The following is a 22,723-nucleotide window of genomic DNA, read 5'->3' on the forward strand; positions in this document are numbered from 1 at the left end:
GTGTATTCTAACCCACTTTGGGTTATCCAGTGCATTTGTCTTACCATGAGAGTGAAAAGACATGACTCCCAGTGTTGCTAGCAGCAAGAATCTGGGGAAATCCTTCAGCATTTGACGTCCTAAAGGGCAAATACCTTAGGCGTTGTTTTCACCATTAGTTTTTACACTGTCTGCTGAACTGTAGTATTTTTTATTTACTCCATGACAGAACATTTTATTAATCTTCTGAGGTTATGCTCACGGAAATCGATTCACATGATGCATCTTCCCCAAGGGCAGCGCACCATGGGCTGGAGACACTGCCTCATTGTGATGCCTTAGGATTTTAGCTTTCATAGTTTTCAGATCCTGAACTGCTTTAGGGTATAGCTCTAAAACTCCATAGCCTGTCAGCTACTGTTCTCCTGTTTTATTCAGACAAAGCAATTCCTCTCTAGGACTGCAGCTCAAGGACACCCAGGCCCCAAAACGTATAAACAAAAATGAATTTGGGGAGAGGCAAACTGGGGGTATATGACTTCATTATCTGAAGCTGCAATTGGAGGATTAATCCCTAGTATGCAAGTAGACCAAACTTATAATTGTCAGAAAAACACGACCATTGTTCATCTTGGGTTTAGCCCCTCTTGGAGGCTTTTGACTGCCCAAGGCATATTTGTTGAAGGCCTTTAATAAATACCTACTTTTATTCTCTTAATCTTGTCTATCCTCTGTTTTAGGTAGCCACTCCAAGGCATCAGCTATGCCTGTGAGCAGGAGAAGGATCTTCTCCAGGACTGAAGGACACTCTTCTCATCACCTGACCAGTGCTGAAATGGTACCACTGCTCTCAGAGGCCCCCTTGGCTCTGTGCAGCACCTCTTCCTACCACTCCTCTGTCCTGAAGAGGCTGTCCTGATGGATCTGGCAGGTTAAAACATCATTCCCTCGATACACACCCATAAATAGGTTGCTCAGGTCCTTAACTGGCAGCAAGGATGTGGCAGACTGCTCTTGTGTCTTCGATAGAGGGAAAACTCCAAGTAACACAAATACCTGAAGCAGCAGCAGAAGTAGCTGTGCCTATGACACTGCTAGAGAACAGTCCAGCCAAACCATTTAGGTCTAGCTTACTTTTATTTCCACCTCACTCACTCCAAATCAGTCCAGGGGCTGTCATAAGGTCATGAACATTTGGTAACAAATGTGGCAGAAAAAATCTGGAGGAACTCCAGAAAGTCTTGCAAGAGCTGTCCCCTCAACCAGAGTCACTGCTGACAGTCTCAAGACCAAAGGCTGGATGTGGTTGGTAACAGGTCTAGAAATGATCTGTAAGTGTCTGGACTATTGTAGGAACATCTATCCTTTCCTATGGATGAATAATTCCTCAAGTGTATAAACTTATTGTATAAAAGTATAATATAAACTCCCCACCATGGTGATATAATATCCTTTCCAAAATACCTTTCTTTTTCTTCACCCTATGAATATTTAAAACCTAAATTAGGGAGACAAGCTTAGCTATTACTTGTAGGAAACTCATTCTTCTCTGTTATAAACAGTGCTAGTTGGCTGGGCTTTAACCCAGCAAGGGCTGCCAGCCCTCTAAGACAGTTTTACTTGTCTTCAGTCCATGTGGCTCTTTCCCAGTTCTTATTACAGCATAAATTTTAAAAAATATTTTTAGTTCAAGCAGGCAAGCAATGAATGAAAGTGAATGTGCCAGATGTCCTCTCAATTCTACCATTTTTCTCCCTCTTCTAGGGTAAACAGATGGTTGTGGACGGGGTATTTATCACAAACCTTTTACAAGGAGAATAAACAAAGCAAAAAGCAAAAAGCTAGGCCTTCACAGCATATTGCAGCTGCTGGCTTTATACACCAGGTTGGCTTGTTCTGAAAAGTCCAACCTTTTTCCCAGCCTTTCTAAGGCTGGCTCCTTAGCTTCCCTCAAGCTGGCCCATTTGGGGTATGTATTGTTGGTAGGTGGTGATGGACATGCCTCCTCCTACCACAGTCTGATTTATTTTATCACTTTCATGACCCAGGCATGGTGACACAGGTTTTTATTATTTTGACTGCAGCCTGGACACAGTGTGTTCACAAGCAAGGGCTTGGACCTTTTGCCTAAAGATTTCAGCAGAGCTCACCAGAAAGTTGAAATCCAAACCCAGAGTCCTGCCACTTTCCTGACTGCCCCACCCTTAACCAATGGTGTCCCGTGTCCCAATATATTAATAAAACAAAAATTTGAATAATCAGATGTATAATAACAACAGTCAAGAACTATCCCAGTAACAAGATCTTACCGTGTTAATGGATTATGGATCTGACACAGTTCATTTTCATCCTTGGCCCAAGCAGGGGAGGGAAAGCTGGGAGAGTTTGACCATTATATAAAATCTGTTTTTCACTTGATAGTCTGCTTTCTTGAAGACATTGTCTTATGTAGATCTTTGGAATCTGAGAAACTCTGTTAGAAATTATTTGTGTGATACTGGGTGATGCAAACTCTGGAATTCTGCTTACAGTCCCCAGACAAATATTTTACAGTTCATTCTGAATATGAGAGCACACTGAGAACCTTTTGTCTTTGTGCCTTTCATTGTGCAGGGCAAAAGAAATCTGCAGGCCTGAAACTGCTTCTCAGCTTCCCACCCAAAACCAGTACACCTCACCTGAACTCTCCACCCCTCCTGTATGTGCAGAGTTTGAGTTGAGGGTGCAGTCAGAACAGGGGCTCTCACAAGATGTTCATTACTGCTTGTTGGGTGATTAAAATAATGAGTAATTGTTTCTGTGGTATTTTAGCTGTGTACAGTTTTGGTCTTGGCCAGGGCAAAGGAATTGCAGAGAAGAGCATATTTCAAGCAATAAATTTAAACATTTTGAAACCTGGGGAGGGGAAAAGGGTGAATTAAGAGGAAGCCAAAGATTAGGGCTAGATCTTGTTTAATCCAAACTAGGATATCTATCCCTGACAAAAATGTTGACCACGGCTATTCTCTTGGCACTGTCTGTTCTCTCCCCACCCTGCTTTCTTGGAAGTCACTGTGCTCTGGCTCTTCAATTAGAGACCGATAACTGATGCATTGCACACTGGAAAAAGCTTATCATGCTGCATTATTTGTTCCATCACTGGAGCCCCATCACCACTGTGAAATCTATTTCTTCAAGTTTGAAAGGGACTTGGATAAACCACCCAGCCATCCCATCTGGGACCATCAGCTGTCTGATCCAGGCAGTTTGTCACAGACCAGTGAAAATGGCATTGATGGCATGAGTGTTTCTCTGGTACATATTTTGGAGCAAGGGTTTGTGCAGATGAGCTGGCAGAGGCTGAGCTGTGTTTTGGAGGATTATCCAGACTGCAGCTCTCCTGTAGCTGGGAGCTCAGGTCTGAGTTTCTGCCCTTTTAGAGGATCCCTCAGTTTAGGAGGAGGTGTATGTATGGAAGGGGTGAGAAAAGTGTTTTTAGGCTGTAAAAATGGAGGGATAAGGTAGCAGTGGTAGTCCCAGGCTGCTGGAGTATATCACCTCAGGGTACTACCCTGGGGAATCCAAGAGATAATAGAGAGTGGGTGAAGAGACAGGACCTCAGCCCCAGGTCTCATATTATATTGGAAAGAAAATGTCAGTGTCAAGCAAGGCAAGAGGATTTCCTGACTGATGGAAAAGTCAGAGTTAGGGAGAATCCACACCTTTCTGGGAAGTCATCTGCACTGGATGAGGGCAGAAGACATGTAATGGATTTGCCCTACTCTCATTCTGCACAGCTAGTGGGATAGCTTCCTATGACCAATTTGGGAAACACCTGTAAAACACTTCTCTGCTGTACACCTCAGGGAGCTGGTGTGACTGCAAACCACACACAGCTTGGGCACCACAAACTGCACAAAGCACTCACTGCACTACTACTGCCTGCAGAGCTCAGTGGCTGTAGGTTACAGGAGAACAAAATGTTTAACCATGGAGAAGGTGATGCATGGCGGTGACTGTAAGCCATTTTTGGGTAACAAACACCTGGAAAGCCCCATTAATCTGTCTTCCCCTTGGTGGCCCACTCTGGAGGCTCTCCTGGGGAGGTGGGTGGTGGGTTCTTCTTGAATCTCTGTTACTGATCAAAATTGACACAGAAAAAGGAGCAGATCACAGAAGCTTTCAGTGAAAATACTTCATTGGTTCCTGTGGGTTTGGAATGGTCAGTACAGACATGGAAAAATATTTCAAAAGTGCCAGGCTGAGGTCTGAGGGCTCTGCCTTGAGGCTGCTAGAGCACTGAGCCAATGGGCAGTGCAGTGCTGGGTGTTAGTCCTTGGCACCAGAGAGAGGACACTTCATACTTGTGCAGCTGCAAGAGTGGTTGAAATTCCAGCCAGACCAAGGAGGTGGGCAGCCCTATGAGGGCAGGACGAGGAGTGTACCCAGGGAGCAAAGAGCCCAGAGAGCTATTGTGACCTGGGAGTTTGGAGTTGGTCAGTGTGTCATGGTGGCACAGGGCAGGTTCACCCTCATTCCTTCAGCTGTAGCCTGTCTCTTTTACTGTCTCAGTGGAGACTTGCTTGTGAAACTACAGGTGCAGATTATCTCTGTGTCTTGTATGGAGGAATTATCACTGCAAACAGGATTAGTTGTAAAGTGAAGGAGCCACTAATGTTTCACTACAGATACAAAACTTTCCAGACCACAAAATACTTTACAAATTTCTTTTTTGTAATACTTCTGTTTTGTTGCCTCTTGAAACAGTAGCCTTCAATTTTACATACTAACCTCGCCGATAACCCATTTACCCAATGTCATTATGAATAACATGGTTATAAGAGGTTTTTTCCCCTTTCTTATTGAGCATAGTTTTTGCCTACAGATAAGATGGGAAGCAGCTTTCCCTCAGTTTGCATTTTAGCTGATATCTCATTACCTGACATTAGCAGACCCATGTGCTTCACCTCATCTTGGGCTGCTGATTAGGAGACAGAGGCACATCCTGCTGCCAGAGACCAGTAGGACAAACACAGTGGCAGCCATGTGTGAGTTCAGCTGGCAAAGGCTGGAAGGATGATGCTAGGTGTGCAAATGCATACCAATGAGTTAGGGAAGGGGTCAGATTTTATTTTCTTAGTCAGCAAACCTGCAACACACATCAGCCTTGCAACTAAAAGCAAAACCAAACTTTTTAGGTCAGTCCTTTTTTCATCTCCAGACCAGGAAGATCTGTTTATCTCAGCATGAAGCATTTTCAGTGTTTCATTCTAGCAGAAAGTTAATTTAAAGCTCTGCTATTTTGATGTCTTATTATTTTAGATTCGGGCCACATATTTGAATGAGTGTAATTGATCATTTGGAGATCAAGAATGAAGAATGAGAATCAATTCCTCCATTGTTTTTTTACTTCTGAGTACAGAATTTCTGCCTTTATACAATGATTTTGTGGGACAGCTATTCCTAGCTGAAGGCACAGAGCAGAATAATGGGCAGCAAATATTTCTGCAGATGGGATTGTGTTCAAAAGATTAAAAATAAAAGAGCAAAGTCTAAACTCTGCTATTAATTGGGACCAAAAAATGTGTGTAGCATCAAACCACAAAAGCAGTGATTGGCAGGGACCAGGTGGACTCTATTAGTGAGCAAGGAAGAGACGGAATCTTTCTTCTTCCTAGTACCTGCCAAGAAACATGCTTGTTTCAGCTTTTGCATGAAATGATAGATGGTGGCTTTGAAGCCCAAATCTCTTTGGTTTTCTTCCTTCTCCTTTTGGGACATGGGTGCTGTGGATGTTCATTACTCATATTGGAAACATTTGCCACAGGAAGCTCCTGGAACAGACTTTGGAAAGTTATGAAAGCCCTAATGTCAGCCGAAAACATCAGTGCTGTCCCAGCACTTGCTGAATCAAATTATTAAGTGCCAAGATAAATTAATGTTTGTCAACCTCCATTTTACAAAATCCAGATTTTACAAAATCCAGGGTTTTCAAACCCCCTCCCTACCAAAAAAGTTCTCTCTATTTGAAAAGTGAACCCCATTTTGGTGGCAGCAGCTTCTGCCAAATCTGCAACTGTGTTTTCTGAGTCTTGCTTCACTCTTGTGTAAATTCTCTTCCACCTCTGGTGAAATAACCAGAATATTTGCATTTTTTAAAAACTCAGAGGTTTCAGTAGTCATAAAGTCACTCATATGCTAATGAACCTCTTCAGCAAGACAATTTAGTTAATTAATATTTATATACTGCAGCTTATCTATGAAGTGTTATTTAATAATTCTGAATATCTGCCTTGGAAATTCGGATTGAAATTCACTGCAATTGAATTAAGTTTCAATTAAAGGTTCCTGCCATTAAATCTTTAACATAGGAGCAATAACCACAAGAAAAGCACAAAGTAAGAAGATGCAGTTCTGCCTGGCAAGCCTGTGGGCTGAGATAACCAGGAGCCACCTCTGTTCCTGGCAGTGAAGAGTGAGTGTCACTGAGACAACTCGGTCATGTTTATCCTTGGGGGCAAGCACAGAGCTCACAGGAGCAGAGGTTTCTGCTCCTATGCCATACTTGGCTGGTGGAGAATTAGAAGAAAGGAGGACCAGCCCTTGGCTGCCTCCAGTCGGCTGGAGCACTGTCCCAGACCCCTTGTGTCTGGGGGGCTAGCATTGTCTTTGGGGGGAGTGCTGTAGGCCCACATTCCTCTCTGTGTTCCGTTGAGTAGAAAATTACCAAGGCAAGTGGCAGGGTACCAGCTAACACTGATACTCTTTGTGCTTGTGACACCAGCAAAAAGCCCCCAGCTGCAAAGGGCTCACCCCTCTCACTCCTCTCCAGCCAGTGCCTCTCCTGTGGCGTGCCTTGTCCTGCTGTCTCCCACAGAAAGAAGCGGAAGATAGACAGAGAATCCTTTCTCATCATCATTCAAGCGCTTTCTTACCATCATTCAGCAGCCATCACATTGCAGGGCTGGGGATCATTCCTGGGACTAATGCCTTCTTCAGTAATGTTGTTGCAGCCGTGTACTGGTGAAAACTTGCTCACAGACAAGGAGCTACTTGCTTTTTGGGAGGTTGGGTGTGCTTGTGGATGTGTGTACAGAACTGCATCCTGCAGTTACGGCTTTCCAGAGAATACTAGTGGGTGGTTCAAAAAATAAAATAAGGATATTATTATCATACACATATAATTTGATTATTTTAGTCTGAAATAAGCCCCCGATAAATTTATATTTACTTGGCAGTGAAAACATAAAACTTGGTTTGGCAATTACATTTTGGAAAACATTGGAAACTCAAGGGAGAAAATACTACTTGGCCAAGCATGTTGAACTAATGCTGAGAAATGGGGCTCTGTGAATGTGAATTCAACCCAGTTTTTTAAAGCTACTTACTCGGTCTCCTTCCACTGTTGGCCAACTGACAGAAATTCAATATTTTTCTTCTAGTGAATGAAAAGCATAGTCAGAAACAGTCATTGGGTCAGGTTCATATGCAAAAGCTCCTCTTGTGCTTTTGTTTCCTAATTGCTTTTGGAAGGGTTTTTCGGACTGGGCTGACGCAGTTGTGTGTGTGAATTTCCTGGCAAATAAGAAAGGTGACTGTGTCCAAAAGACATTTAAGAGTGTGAATTCACAGCCTTTCCATGTCTAATCAAGGAGCATAAACCATTAGCCACATGTTCCCCATTTCCATCACATTTTTTCACACTTAAACAAAAACGTGCCAAAGGAAAGGTGCTACATTTTTTAATGCCCCCAAATAGGAACCACAGGAGTCCATTAAATGCTGTGGTCATTTCCAGCATACAAATCAATTTTCCTTGTGGTGGTGAAGTGGTGAATAATGCCTGGTTTGTTTAAAGGAGCATGACTGATTTTGGATGAAGGATCCTGTCACTTTGGCATTTTTAGTTTTATTTATTGCATGCAAGCATATAAAACCTGGTACTGATCTCAGTGCCAGGCTTACTAGTGGAAAAGCTGAAAGGACCACATAACGTCTGGTGCAGCAAGAAGTTCTTCTGCAAGGCATTTGCTGGACTCCTGAAAAATTATTTTGATTAACATGGCAGAGAAGGATTTCATCTGTTGGCATCTACTGGCTTTATTTTTTCTTCCATTTTGCCTGTGTCAAGATGAATACATGGAGGTGAGCAGAAGATCTTATAAACCAGTGGCCAAAATATTGCAAAGTCACCACCAGACTGGTCACAAAGGTTCCAGAAGCAGGGAAATATTGAAACAGCGGAATCAACTTATAGAGTGGACTGTTGATAATAGCACATCTACAGACCATAAAGTCCTGAGACCAGAGGTAGATGATGTAGAACTGATTACCTCAGATAGAGTCCAGGTACTCTGAATTAATCTTCTAAAGATACCTTTAAAGCTAATGAGATTTTTTTTTTCTAACATTACTAGTGATATATTTATGAAATATTTTTTATTAAAGCTGTGTATTGGTCTGTAACCTGCTGGGCTGCTTTATAGGATCTTTTAATGAGCTGGTAGAACCACCAGTGGTTGGGGATACTGGTTTCAACACAGACAGCAGCACTTTGTTCTTTTAAAACTGTGAACTTGTGAAATCATATATGCTTAAATACAGTCTCTTAATTATTCAAAGGTATTAATTATTTAATATACCAAAGTTTTAGATATTTCTAACTCATTTGGATGTGAAGGAAAATTACAGCATTTCTAGAGGTATTTGGAGAGATTCAATTAGCAGAGAATAATTTTACTTTAAAATGATGTATATAAAGTATATTTCTTGTGCTTGAGACAAAAATAATGTAATTCTGAATGCTCAAAAATTTTATTCTAAGGAGTAGCTTGAAAAAAACAGATAGTAATGTAATGAGTAGATTTAATAATATGAATCAACTGAGAGTTTAAGAAGAAAAAAGATTTGCAATGAAATTCTAAATCATCTACAGTATCTGCATTTTAAACTGAGAATATTTTTATGCCTTTTGTGGCACTTTACATACTACAGTCATTAGTTTATAACACAGGGAAAATGGCATAATGGCATGACTTGATTATACACAAAATATTGCAGTCCAAATTTGAAAGAAAAAAATCTGAAGGGCAGAAGATGAAGCTTTTTCTAGCACTAGGCAAAACAAAATTCCACTCAAATGAAAGGGTTTTTTTTTAATTGATGTGTTTTATTAACAGCAAGAACATGAGTGGTTTTTCCTACAGCTGATACAAATATTTGAGTCCTGTATAGTTCACCTTTTACCCTCTGGGGTTTTAAAATTTCTTCAGATCAAAATAGGATATTTTGAATAGCCAAAAGCAAGGACATGCAGATAAGTATTAAATAATAACCTATGTTATGATAAGCAGAGAAAAGGTCTGATTTTAATCCTATGCTGGGCTTGAAGAACTGAAACACATCCAAGTATGGGAAAAGGTTTAATACACCACTGTATTCCCTGTATTAAAACTTCACAGTGCTTTCCATTTTGTACTTCTTGGGCAGGATATAAATGTTCATTTAGTGCACTCAGCAAAACAGATATTTAACTGTAGGCATGTTAAAATGTGTTTGCAAAATATAAGCAGTGTAGAACATAAGGTATACAGTCCAAAGAGCCAGCCAATGTGTGCAGACCTCTTTACTGCAGGGAGAATTCTGCAGCTGTGTGCTGCGGACCATGCACAAAAGATTCCCCTTTAACACTACACGATTTCAGATAATGCAAGATTTAATGCAAAACCACAACTTTTTAGGGCTCAAACTCTTCCCCACAGAAAGTGTGTTTAGGCTGCATGTGTCTCTTGTCAGAGAGTTTAATTCAACTTGTCTGGAGCTGCCTGCTGGGGAACTGGTTGTGACAATAAAAACAAGCCCAGTGAGTCCAAGTACAGCTGATGGCAGTAATTCACCTGCCAGTCCATCTCCAAGAAGCAATCTTTTCTGGGGAAATAATGCAATTTTTGGCTTAGTGAAATGAAATGGAGCACTAGCAGATGCACAATAGAGATAATCAATCACACAGTGGCTTACGCAATATGTGTTTTCCACTTCCAGACTCCAGGAATTTCTAGGCTGAGGAAGAACAAAGGTGGCACTGACATGTTTTAATTCATGTCAAATCTCTCCTTCCCTTGAGTTATATGGAAACTATTCAATTCCTATTTCCTGCTTTCTTGGTTGTTTTAGATGGAATAGCTCTACCTAAAGACAATTTAGGCTGGGGAATTTCACTCTCTTGCTGAAGTGTTTCAAAGGTCCCATTCCCTCTTGTGGAAAAGAGATTATAGCATTTGTTGTTACTAATTTCTTTGCTGCACTGGGTGCAAGGTCAGTTTTCACACTGCTGTTAACTCATGTAAAATATAACGTGCATTTCTCAAGAACAAGAACTCTTAGTGACTAAGGAGAGTCATGACAGACCATTTTTCCATTTCAGGTTGTTCTTTGAAAATCTTTAAATATCACTAACCAAGCAGTGTTTTACCCTGAATTTTGGCAATTTTTGTTTGTTTCTTTGTTTGGAGATGGGACATGGAGGGCCTAAGTGCCCACAGAGACAGATATTTTGCACTCAGAACAGAAGCCAAGAATGGTGGAGGTATATTACTTGTCATCTGCATTGTCTTAGACAATAAAACAGAAATTCATAAAATTAATCAGGAAGTCAAAAAGGACTGAGTCTCCAATTATGACTTGTCCACAGCTTGAAATTAAGGGAATTTCACAGACCATCTGTTGCCTAGATATCATTCTCCTATATCCTAAATCCTGGGAAATTCAGCAGATAGCCTCAGAAATAGTTCCAGTTTTCTATCCGTGGTAGGATATCAATGTGGCAGATACGTTTCACAAGCCCTAAATAATATTCATGTTTTGGCAGCAAAGCCAAAGATTCACTGACAAAATCTATGCACAAATGGCTGCAAAGAATGCCTTTGGCAAGTAGATTGCAACTAATCTCTATGTCATATTTGAGTGTAATTTTACTTTTGGAAAATGTTTTTCCTTTAAGTGTACTCTTCATGAAGTTCTCTGCTTTTAAAGATTTGAAGAAAATCCTAAATATTCCTCATCCTTGGCAGCTGACCATGAATATTTTTTCTTCTCCTAGTGAAAGAGTAAAGGTAATAAATTAATTACTTTATAACTTGCATAAACAGCTATTTTCAAATCAGTGGAACTGCTGCATAAAAGGCTGGCAGGACTTGCCTTATTTCACACCTAAGAACCTGATGAGCTTTTTTTTGAGGTAATGCCAAATAGCACTTTGTTATGACCATCACTTGTATCTATTTTATTTAAAAATAGCTGTTTCACTAATTAAGTTGTTAAAGAATTCAGTACATTGTCTGAAAAAGCCAAATTCCATCTGCACAGAGAGAGTCTCACATGCAGTCCACTTTGCTGGATTCATGTCTTCACTCAATTACAATCCACCATGCTAAGTATTTGGACTTTTTTAGGCTGATATGACTTATTTGCTATTGGCAGGTGTGTATTTAGTTCACCTACAATTTTAACATGAATATGAAGTACTATCTAAAAAAAGCTGGAGATTTTAATCTCAATGCAAAAATCAATGTTATTCTTTTAGAGGGTACAACATGCGTGCACAATTCCAGTCCTCTTGTACTTGGCTCCCTTTTGAGGATTGAAAAGGGGCTGAAAGCAGAGCTACTTCTCCTCTCATACCAGGAATATTATAAAAAGTGCATTGGGTGATTGTCAGTTATACCCTGCCTAACAACTGGAAGAGACAAAACAGCCATAAAAATACAAACAGGTTCTCCAGGAAGAGACAGTTCAAGAGGCAGAATCTATTTTTCTCATTAAGTATAGACCTTGTCCAGAATTAATCTAAAAAGCATAGCCTTGACCAAACCCCATAAATATGAAGCCCTTCTGCCCATTGGCAAGTCTTAACTTTTCCATAACTCTTTGAATATGAAGGATATTTGTTTAGCTGTCAAGTTGGCCTTTATTTCCATGGTAACTCCACCATCACTGGCTCCAGCTGGACAGAGCATGTGTCTGTCTCATTGGAAGAGCTAGAGTATTTTGGTGGTGTCATGAAATGAATTTTCTATATCCATAAGTTCCTAAGCCTCCTGAAATCAATGAATTCCGGGGGTGTGCTTGGTATTGTCCAAAACACAGGCAGAAAGTTTCAGATGAAATCACTGATGACACTGAGGGCAGGAATACAGCACATCTGTGTGTTCATTTGACAGCTCTCATCCTGCCAGAGGCTCATTTTCTGCCACTAAACAAATAAGTCTGCATTGGGCATGTAACTTGACAATTATAAAGATTAGAGAAAAGAAAGGGTAGGAAGGCAAATAGTAGAATGATTAAAGAAAGGTAATAGTTGGATTGGTGTAACTGTCCCTCTCCAGATTTTAAGAACTGCAGGTTTGCATCTCAGGATATTAGGAAAGAATTGTAGGGAAAAGAAACAAAGAGGGAAGAGGGAACAAATGAGGAGGTAGAAAAATAAACACTGAACCTTGGCCTTATCTGATGTACTGGAAGATCGATGATAACTAAGTTATGAAATTCAGTCAGAATTAAATGAGTCTCCATTAGTATAAACACAATAATATGGAAAAGAAAACCACTTAAACAAAACCATTATTAAACTGATTACTATAGTAGCTGAGCTGTATATAATAAACTTATTACTTTATTTATGCTGCTGTATTAATCAGCATATAGGTTTCCATAGTTACACATTCACCACTACAAATGATCAAAAGCCCCTAACACCTTGTGTTATGGTAAGTTCAAATTTTTGTCTTGTGTCTTGGCACTTTTTTAGGGTCTCCCAACTTTAGTAGCCTATAAATACACAGGTCTGGGATCATGAAGAGGAATATGCTGCATGGATTTTTTTTTTTTTTTAGTATCTTCTTTGGGTGTTCCAACACAGTTTTATATATGTTTAATTGAGGACAGTTCACTGCTGAAGGTCAAATCAAGTCCCTTGTGTCCTACCACTTGTTGTACATAGTCATGTTTGTCATCACTCAGAGGTCAGTTGAAATGTGGGATCAGGATGTGAATTTAATTGAAATATTAATCTGAATTTCACTAATTGGTATTGATTTATTTTCAAAACCTTCACTATTTAACAGGACAAGTAGGATTTTTTTTTTTTTTTAATATTTGTTATAGATTTTTGAATGCTTTGAGAGCTATTCCTTTAAATCTTCCGAAAATAACATCCTCAGGGATAACCTATGTGAGAATTTCATGCCAGATAAGAACTGTTTTGAAAACTTACCAAGTATATAAACAGAAATATATAATGAAGACCCTGTAACCAACATGCGTAAGATTGATGTCCTCCATGAATGAGCAACTTAAAGCTTATTTTTGTGCACTTAGACCCCGCAGCCTGGACCGCAGAATCCAGACTGCAGTTCCTGCTGCCGAGGTGACTTTGGAGTTCGACTCTACCAAGGGCCCCCAGGACCTCCTGGGCCCCCTGGGATGCCAGGTAAAGATGAAGTTTAATTTTTTTTTTTTTTTATCAGTCTAATTGCAGGCTGTAAATTGCAGTTTATTCTATGAAATATCAGAGAGTGGTCCAAACATCAGTATTTGGGGACAGATTCAGGAACAAGTTTTTCTATAATTTCAGAATAGATATTTTCAGTTATATTCTAAGGTGTTTTCAATTGAAAACCTATTTGTTATTAAAATTCAGCTTTCACAAATTCATACTGTAAGTATGAATTCTTATTACATGATAATACATGTAAGTATGATTCTATTACATCTCTAGGAAAAACTGGTCTCTCTTGAAACATCATGAAGTTCCCAATAAACTTGGAAGAACTTGTTCCCTGGAGCTGATTATTGTGATCACCTTTGTATATCCAGCTGTGTTACTGTGTACTGTATTCAAGGGCTTTTCTTCATCTAGCATAGTGCTAGCCAACATTTTACACAAACACAATGCTTCTGTTCTCTCACAGAAATTCCTTCACTTTCTTCTTTCATCTTGTCTTTTATAATAAAAAAAAATCCTCCTTTTTTAACATAAAAAATGTCCACAGAAGAACAGCATACACAAGAAAAGTATATACTTTGATCTGAAAATTGACATGGAAATAGAACAGCCTAAAGAAGGAACAATGTTGCTTGCATGCTACTGTCAGTTTGTTACATCAGTTAGCTTCAGGGATTTGGAAATCACCATTCCTAAAGCAAAGGTACAACATAAATGCGAATGTCACTGAAAGAGAGACTTGTCTCTTCTTCAAAAACTTACATCTTCTGTTATCACAATAAAAATGTGATTCAGTGATCCATTACTTATTAATAAATTGTTGGATTCTTAGAAGCAGGATACAATTTTATATTAGAGCCACTTTTTCAAGGCTGCAATGGACATACTGGGGCATGGCCTAGTCCCGGCTTTGCCCTTCTCTCCTGTCTCAGTCCCACTTTCTGTCACTGCAGGATACCACAAACGTACATCTGGCAGCAGCCTCCTGCACCCTGGGATTTCTGTCTCCTTCATTTGCTGGATTTCATGTTGTTGTGCCTGTAAGGGGAACAGCAGCAGTTGCTTTTCCCCTTGATTGAATTAGATGTTGCTTTCAGACTTCTGTTCTGAACTGGTAGAGCAGTTCTGGCTTCACATAAAGGATCATTCTTGTTATTTTTAAGAGCTGCAGATTCCTCTATCCAAACAAAAATGTGCATAATTTCTTTTACCATTTGGCTTCCTTGTTTGAAGGGTTTTTTTTTTCTTAATAGGAAAACTCTGAAGGATCACTTCATCATCAGATTTGATCTCAAACAACACCATTCTTCTGGTAATTTTGTAACCAGAGAGAATAATCAAAGAACAAGTAGAGTGGCAAAGAGCCTAATTTCAATTCAGGTTGAATTAAAACAATAATGACATTAATTAATTCCCTGAGCTGAAAGATCAGGCTTTTGCTGCAGGAGGTATAATAATTGCTCAGTGATTCTAGCCAACTTTAAAATCCTGTCCGCTGCATAGACATTTGCTTAGTAATTTAGTCAGTCAACACCAGAAAGTAAGTAATACTGGAGATGCATGAGTAGGTTTTGCCATGAATCTTTTTACTCATTTACTCATAGTAAGCCATTTCAAAAAAGCTTAATTATAAAAATTTTGTCTCTCTTTAAATCTAGGACTATGCAATCAAACGACCCTTAGTCAGCACCCTGTGAATACACACTGTCCTATTTTTAGCACAGATTTTAACTACTTTTATGCTAAAGCCTTTCATAATTTGTGTGGATGTGTTTTAAAGATAGCAAAATCTTTTTCAAAATTATCTTATCCCATCATGATTGATTTAATTTACCAGGAAATTGGTGTTTATACTAAAGAAAAAGCAAAACTGCTTCTGCAGGCTACCTAGTATGTGTCAATAGAAAGTGGCTTTTGCTTTCTTTGAGCCTTCTCTCTGCTGAGATCTTCCTGCACATCTCTCCAACAAAGCAATGACTTGAGACACCACCAGTTTATACAGCAACATGAGAGTTAACTCCCAAAATCTATGTCCTTCTGGAAATATGCTCACCAAAACCTCTACCATCAACCTGATCATACAGCAGTTTCTTATCCATTACATCTCAGCCTGGGGTTTATGGCACTGAAGAGCACCTGTGCTGCAAGCTGGTGGAAGAGGACCCTGTCACACTTATCTGTTAAAATATGATCAATTATTTAAATAAAGCAGAAAGCTTTGTTTCCCTTCAGGAAATCATGGAAACAATGGAAATAATGGAGCAACTGGCCAGGAAGGAGCCAAAGGTGAGAAAGGAGACAAAGGAGATATTGGACCGAGAGGAGAGCGTGGCCATCATGGACCCAAAGGCGAGAAGGGTTACCCTGGGATTCCCCCAGAGCTACAGGTACAATATCTCTGGCTCATATTGGCTGCAGCAAATCTCATTATGTTTTTCTTCACTGAAAAAACAGCACCTTATTACTGTAAGATCCTTAAGAAGCAACCCCCCTTGTAAATTAATACTGTAACAGGCATATACAGCCCTTGTCCTTACTGAAAAAAGTCCTCTGCCAGATCTTTCTGGAGAAGAAAAGCTTTAGTCAGAATCCAGCTGAAAAATAGGCAGGAAGAAACATATATGCTTTCCTTTGAGGGCAAAAAGGCAGTATCTGGGTTATTAAAGGAGAATAGCAGGGACTATCATTTTCCTACCAAGCTGTATCACATAAATAACTGCACTTCCCACAGCATATGGAAAGAGTGAAGGAGTCAAGTTTCTCAGGGCTTTATGAGATTCTCAGAAGCACATGTATCCAGCTCCTCAAAATACAGGCTCAAAATTTTTGAGTGCAGCAAGAGACCTCAAGTTTCAAAAAATACCCCTCAGTAGTTATCTGTATATTTATAAGTCTAGATACTTTAAATATGTTTGGGACCATGTAGGTTCTGCCTATGAATGAATAACTCAAACACCAGATGAGCATTTAAATATGGGTTCAAGCCTGAGCTGTTGAGCTGAACTCTTATATTGGCACAGTCTCATGGCTTTTGCATTAAAGCTTCTTCAAATCCCAGGAATCTGGCAGATGGCAGAGTTTGTGTATGTATATATAAATATATATGTATGTATATATATAATATATAATATGTATCTATAAACACACACAGATACATATATACATATTCATATATGTGCATATGCACATAATATATGCATGTATAAATATATTTAATATATACTCAGCTGAATATATAAATATATATAATATATACTCAGCTGAATATCTTATAAACATCCCTTTAATTACATTCAACATATGTCCTTCTACAGTTTTAAAATGAACTACCACTGGTTTTTTTTTCTTACAAAAAGACAATGGTAGTATTGTAATTAAAACTGAGTGATGAAAGAGGATGAACAACAAAAGCTTATATTGTAATACCTATTTCCAATACTTAAAATTCCATCACTTCTTTTATGAGATGTGTTTAAAAATGTTTGCAGTTTTTCTTATCACCATACTTAAGAATTTTAAAGTCAGTGGCAGTATAGGAGAAAACACTTTTGAATACAATACTGTTTTAAATACAGGATTATTTTGAAAAACTTTGTGTATCCATGTTGACCTGCAACTTCACAGTGAGACCTAAGGAGAAAAAACATATTTTTCAGCTGTTCTGTTCAGCCCACAAAAAGTAGCTCAGGGTCAAAGAGACTGTGAAATGGAATCGAGACAAAAAGCAATAAATTCCATCAATCTGCCAGTGCAGCTACTTTCCTATAACACATGAAGAACTTTGATGTGATCCTGGCTGAGAAGCAAGATAGTAACAATTTGCCATAATAGAAAATGCATCCATGCAGGGGTAAGGAAAATCAGCCCAAGCTTTCAGCTCACATCTGGAGCTCCTTAAATTTCTGAACAGATGGCTAACGATTTCCGTTGTTGGATCCAGACTTGCATTTGATTGTATGTTTTGGTTTTGTTCTGGTTTGGATCTGAAATCAAAAGGATTTGGGCTGTTGTTTTCTTTTTTTTTTATTTTTTAAATACCAACACAGCTGGAATCTCACAAAAACTGTCATTTTTGTGATTGGCAGTAACAGATGCAATTGAACACTTGTCATTTAAGAAGCTGAGATAGAAATAAAATCCAAGTCTCTATGTAACCTTTTGGCAACACAGTGCAGCAATTCTGATGCTACCCCATTTACTCACATAATGTGGGGCAGGGTGGGGATGACAGACTTACAGGAAAGGTCACTCCCTTCCCTAACCAGGCCACCTGGCAGGGTCATTCCTTGGTATCTTGCTGAGGGTAATTTAAATTGTCTGGTGTGGGTTTTTTTGCACTGCTTCCTATGAAACATTTCTATGGCAAGAAGTGAAACATGAAGTTGAAGTATAAGAAACATGAAATAAGAAACATGAAGTTTCTTATTTTCCCCTCTTGGTCTCCACCACCCTCTGTTTTCAAGACTCAGGGCAACTGACAAGATAGAAAAGGCACTGAATATTGAGTCCCAGCTGCTGCACTTTCAGAGAACCTCTAATAAAAGTGCTTCATGTATCTCCAAGCAAGAAACACTAATCTGCATGGATTTTACTGAGCATTGTTTGTTTTCACCCATGCAGTTAAAAGCAATATCCAGTTTAAACACATTGGGGAATACATAAAACTATATAAAACTGTTTTGTCAGAAACACCATCCATTTCAATTCTATATTGCTGTTGCATCATTCTAGCGAGACTTAAAAGTAAATAAAATCAGAAATTAAGGTTCTGAACTGTAAACACTTGACCATACGCTTACTTTGCAGTCATGAATAGTCCAATTGAATATGAGAACCCTAGTCTTCTTCCAGTTTCATTCAATGGGAGTTTTGTTAACTGGAGTTTATTGGCCTTGGAGCAAGCCCTGGAAGAACATCTCTGTCAGGAAAATAAACAGACTGCAAATATAGAAAAAAAATCTGTACCTGATTGTTCTACACAAGTGTTTATCATGAATGACTGTCTGTACAAGAACTGGATTTTTGCAGGTCGCGTTTATGGCTTCAATGGCTACTCACTTCAGCAACCAGAACAGTGGGATCATCTTCAGTAGCGTTGAAACCAATGTTGGGAATTTTTTTGATGTCATGACTGGGAGATTTGGTGCTCCAGTGAATGGTGAGTATTTGCGAAACAAAATAATGTAATTATTGGAGCTGTAGGAAGACGTGTGGTCAAAAAGGATGAGGCACTATTTAACTATTTAACTTGTTTTGCATAACTCTTGCTACCTACTTTCCAGAAAAATGAATTGAAAACTGATTAAGCCAAGAGAGGTCTTGCCAGCTAGTGAGACTAGTTCTGACACAAAGGCAGGAGGAAGAGGCATGGCCAGGGCTGGGGAGGGAGCAGGACTGTCTGCTTTGCTGTGGCTCTTTAGCCCTTCAGCCACTGTGATGACAGAACCACAGTCTTGAAGTTGTAGCAAGCAGCAGCAGCTTCACAGTTGCCTCCTCCAACTCCTGCCTCCTGTCAATCTCTTCATCATCATCCTCCCCCATGCCAATTCAGCTGCGAGCTGACAGATGCATGGCTGGAAATGAGGCATTACAGTTATTCATGGGTTATTTCTCAGCTGCATCAATCCCCCCTCTTATGCAGCTGTGATGCAGGAAAAACAACACCTGCCATATGCAGAATTAAAATCAATCAGATTTTGGAACACTGTAAGCAGAAGCAAAATATCTGCTGACAACTGGAAGGCAGTTTTGTCCACAGCTGTTATGTTTTCTAAGCAAGAAGCACAAATATGCAGCATGATTACTTCTTTCTTTCTATGAAGCAAACAAGTTGTATTTTATAACCTTTTCAGGGGTGTATTTCTTTACTTTCAATATGATGAAACATGAAGATGTGGAGGAAGTGTACGTGTATTTGATGCATAATGGTAATACAGTGTTCAGCTTATATAGGTAAGTAAAGGGCCAGGCCATTTTAATGCAAAAGACATTTATATGGATGTGATAGCTTGCTCACCTTTCAAGAAACATAAAATTGTTCATTTATTGGAGGAAATTCTCTAAAGTAAAATAACCAGCAAGAAAACCTATTTTATTTTGCCATCCTCATCTTGCATATTTGGACCATACACACCACAGATGCTGGACCTAAAATTCAGCCTTGATCACCATTTCCTCAAATTCGGAGGAAAGGAGTTAGCACTACAAGTCAGGGTTGGAGTTCAGTAGTATCTTGCTGTCATTCTGCTAAAATGTATCTTCATCCTCATTTTGCTTGTCAGGGAAAGGAAATAATGAAGTGTTCAGTTACTAGTTACAGTCTTGTTAACATGAGGGCAGTGAAGTTGGGAAGTGTTTAAGCTGCAGTAGTAAGGATGAGTAAGAAGCAAAGGTCTGCCATTTACCGGCCTTTTTATCATTAGCACACCACTACAGGCTGCTTCATCCCCAGTAGATCTTTTCTGCAAAAGAAAAAGTGCTTAATTTCTATTCCCTCTGAAGCACTGATGTCAGAAAAGGCAAGAGGTAGAAGAAAGGGGACTAACACTCAGGCAAAGCCAGGAGGTTAGCCCACATCAAATGTACATGGAGAGAGTATGGAGAGAGCTGCCTGTGTCTGCTCACTGGCTGTGCTGGGAGCACAGGGGCTCAGCTCTTAAAATTAGTTGGAATGAATTCAAGGGGAAAAAAGCATCACAGGAAATCTGTAGTGTTGTAATCAATGAGCAGCATTTCATTTTAAACAAGAAATTTGTTCCTGTGTCCTGGAAAAAAATAAGTTACAATTCCAGAACTTCAGAAAGGAATGAAATAATGCATTTAGGTAAGGTGCAAAATTTGTCTATGAGATCAAATATAGAAAGTGGCCAAAATATTCTTATAAAGCTGAATAAATGTTGGCAAGTCTTTAAGAAAGTTTTACTCAGGATAACAACATACTTTTTGGATTTTTTTTGTAAAGTTGTTTGTTTGGTCATTGTTGAGAAACAAAAAGCTGACTTGTTAAAATATTCATCCTTAGCTATGAATCTAAAGGAAAAGCAGATACTTCAGGAAACAGTGCTGTCCTAAAACTTGCCAAAGGAGATGAAGTTTGGCTGCGAATGGGAAATGGAGCCCTCCATGGGGACCATCAACGCTTCTCCACCTTTGCTGGGTTTCTTCTTTTTGAAACCAAGTAAAAAAAAAAAGGAAACAAACCAATAGATCTTTATGTGGAAAACCATCTTTTTTGGAACTGGTATATTTCACTGGACTGTGAAATAACTTTACAACATTGGAGAATCAAGAAGCCTTGTTTTGATGCAATGTGCTGCTACCTGCATATCAGAGATGAGCTGAATACATTGGGTAGCTAACACAGATTCACAGAGTATGTATTGTCATCTGGGTTGCACCTATTTAATCATTAAATATTGCTATTGCTCTCTTCCCCAAAAGTGAATGAAAAACAAAGGAAAATGAGTTTAAAGAATTTAAAGAGTGGTTTACATAAAGTCAATTTCATCTCTAAATATATTTTAGTTAAATATATGTCAGGGATTGAACAACTGATTCAAAAATTTTGGATCATTTATTCAATTCTTCTTACATGTTCATTTAAATTTGCATCATGGAAACCAGCCTGAATGTACTTTAAGCAGGCTCAGGTGAGACCAGATCTAAGGGAAGAAGTTTGTACTGGATTGGAATGAGCTCAAATCAAAGAAAAAAATGTGAAAATATAGATGTCAAGGATTCAGGTTTATTGCATTCCCATCTCAAACCTCTGAAGATGTATCTGGTGTCATTTTTCACAGATTTTTAGCACATATTTATGCTTAGTCTCTCTCTCTTAGAAAAAGTATGTCAGTAGTTCTTGCCTTAGTAGCAGCTTGAAGCTAAGGTAATTTAGTTTGCAGTGTAAAGGGGATCAGGCAGGGGAACTGTAATGTTTCTCCTAGCCTTAGAATTTTTAAAACCTGATGTAAGCCAATGCAGGGTGTCAAAGCAAAGGTATATATGCTAGAGAAATCAGGATATTCCAAAAGCACAGAGATAAACAAACTTTGTGGTGTTTGGAGCTCCTCCAAAAGGACGTACCTTATAATATTGCATATTTGCTTAACAGTGAAGTTGTTGAAACAGTTTTCCTAGCAGCCTTCCAAGTATTAGTATTTCAGGAAAAGTCATTGCAAAGCAGCAGCTAAGCCAGTTCAGTATTTAAACTGGTAAAAGCAAATGCTAGCTGGCTTAGTAGTTCTGGTCCCAATACACTGGGCCACTCTTCAGCATTCATGTCACTGGCTTTTTAAAATTTGGGTACCTGAAATTCTGCCTTGCTATTTTCATTTGAATAAGCACCAAAATCAATACTGAAGTTTGAATGTATCTTGTTCTGGCTCTCTACACAAAAGGTAATGAAATATAAATTCCTTTTTACAGACATTATATTTTAATCTGATATTACCGGCCATTAAGGTATAACAAGAAGGTGGGATTAGGAAAATATTTACTTGAAATTCTTTTATACTGGATATAGGTATCAGTAGCACAACAATAGAGCAAATGGGTTGAAATCTGCCCTATGAATCTGTATGTCCTTGTCCACGTTCCTAGCATATCTAACCACATCTTATGAAGAAAAATGCATGTTGAGACTTGATGATTATGACTTGTGATTTTTTAGTTTTATGCATCAACCACTGAAAATATTAGCTTTAATGAACTGTTGTCACATGTGTTTTAATAATTTCTTTATCAGCTTGGGTCAGGTCTGTGCCACATAGGTTTTCAAATCCTGAGACCATGTTATTTTGTTAAGCTTACTTTGTAAAACATACATTTATCCAATAAAGATTAATGGTTACAAAGCTATACTGGTTTGCTGATATCTGTATTTACCAAAGACATTACCATTTGGAGAAAATAGAGAGATGTTCTTTTTAATATGCTTTTCCTAAGCATTTTTGCTTCATTTTGCTACTGAATGGAAGAAAGCCAGCATTAAGGATTAAAATATATTTATTTTACACACGTGTGTAAATATATACACACATATATATATATAAAACTTAAATCTGTAGGGTTTCCTTTGGGGACTTACTCTTCCTTTGTGACATGACCATTTAAAGCCATTTTGGTCAGGAGAAAGCACTTAGAAACCATACGACATACACTAATTTTAAACTCCTTTTTATCTTATTATCTACTGTAATAGCCATAATATAAAAGAAAGTAATGTTTTGCCTAAGCCATTTTTTATTGTTGTCATTAGTTTTGTGC

The 22,723-nt window shown here is 38.8% G+C and overlaps 1 protein-coding gene across 2 annotated transcripts; it reads left to right on the forward strand.

Moving 5' to 3' along the window:
* Positions 1-7,930: 7,930 nt before the first annotated feature.
* On the forward strand, positions 7,931-22,317 carry C1QTNF3 (C1q and TNF related 3). 2 transcript variants are annotated; one of them, XM_053931783.1, is made up of 6 exons: positions 7,931-8,307; positions 13,333-13,444; positions 15,692-15,846; positions 18,488-18,617; positions 19,312-19,411; positions 20,481-22,317. In XM_053931783.1, exons 1-6 carry the CDS (start codon positions 8,020-8,022, stop codon positions 20,638-20,640), a joined length of 945 nt encoding a protein of 314 aa, XP_053787758.1. In that variant the 5' UTR covers positions 7,931-8,019; the 3' UTR covers positions 20,641-22,317. The 2 variants fall into 2 exon arrangements, with proteins under 2 accessions (XP_053787758.1, XP_053787759.1); XM_053931784.1 differs by having other exon boundaries at positions 7,931-8,103.
* Positions 22,318-22,723: the final 406 nt, after the last annotated feature.

This window comes from Vidua chalybeata, chromosome Z (assembly GCF_026979565.1).
Source record: "Vidua chalybeata isolate OUT-0048 chromosome Z, bVidCha1 merged haplotype, whole genome shotgun sequence".
Lineage (NCBI taxonomy): Eukaryota > Metazoa > Chordata > Aves > Passeriformes > Viduidae > Vidua > Vidua chalybeata.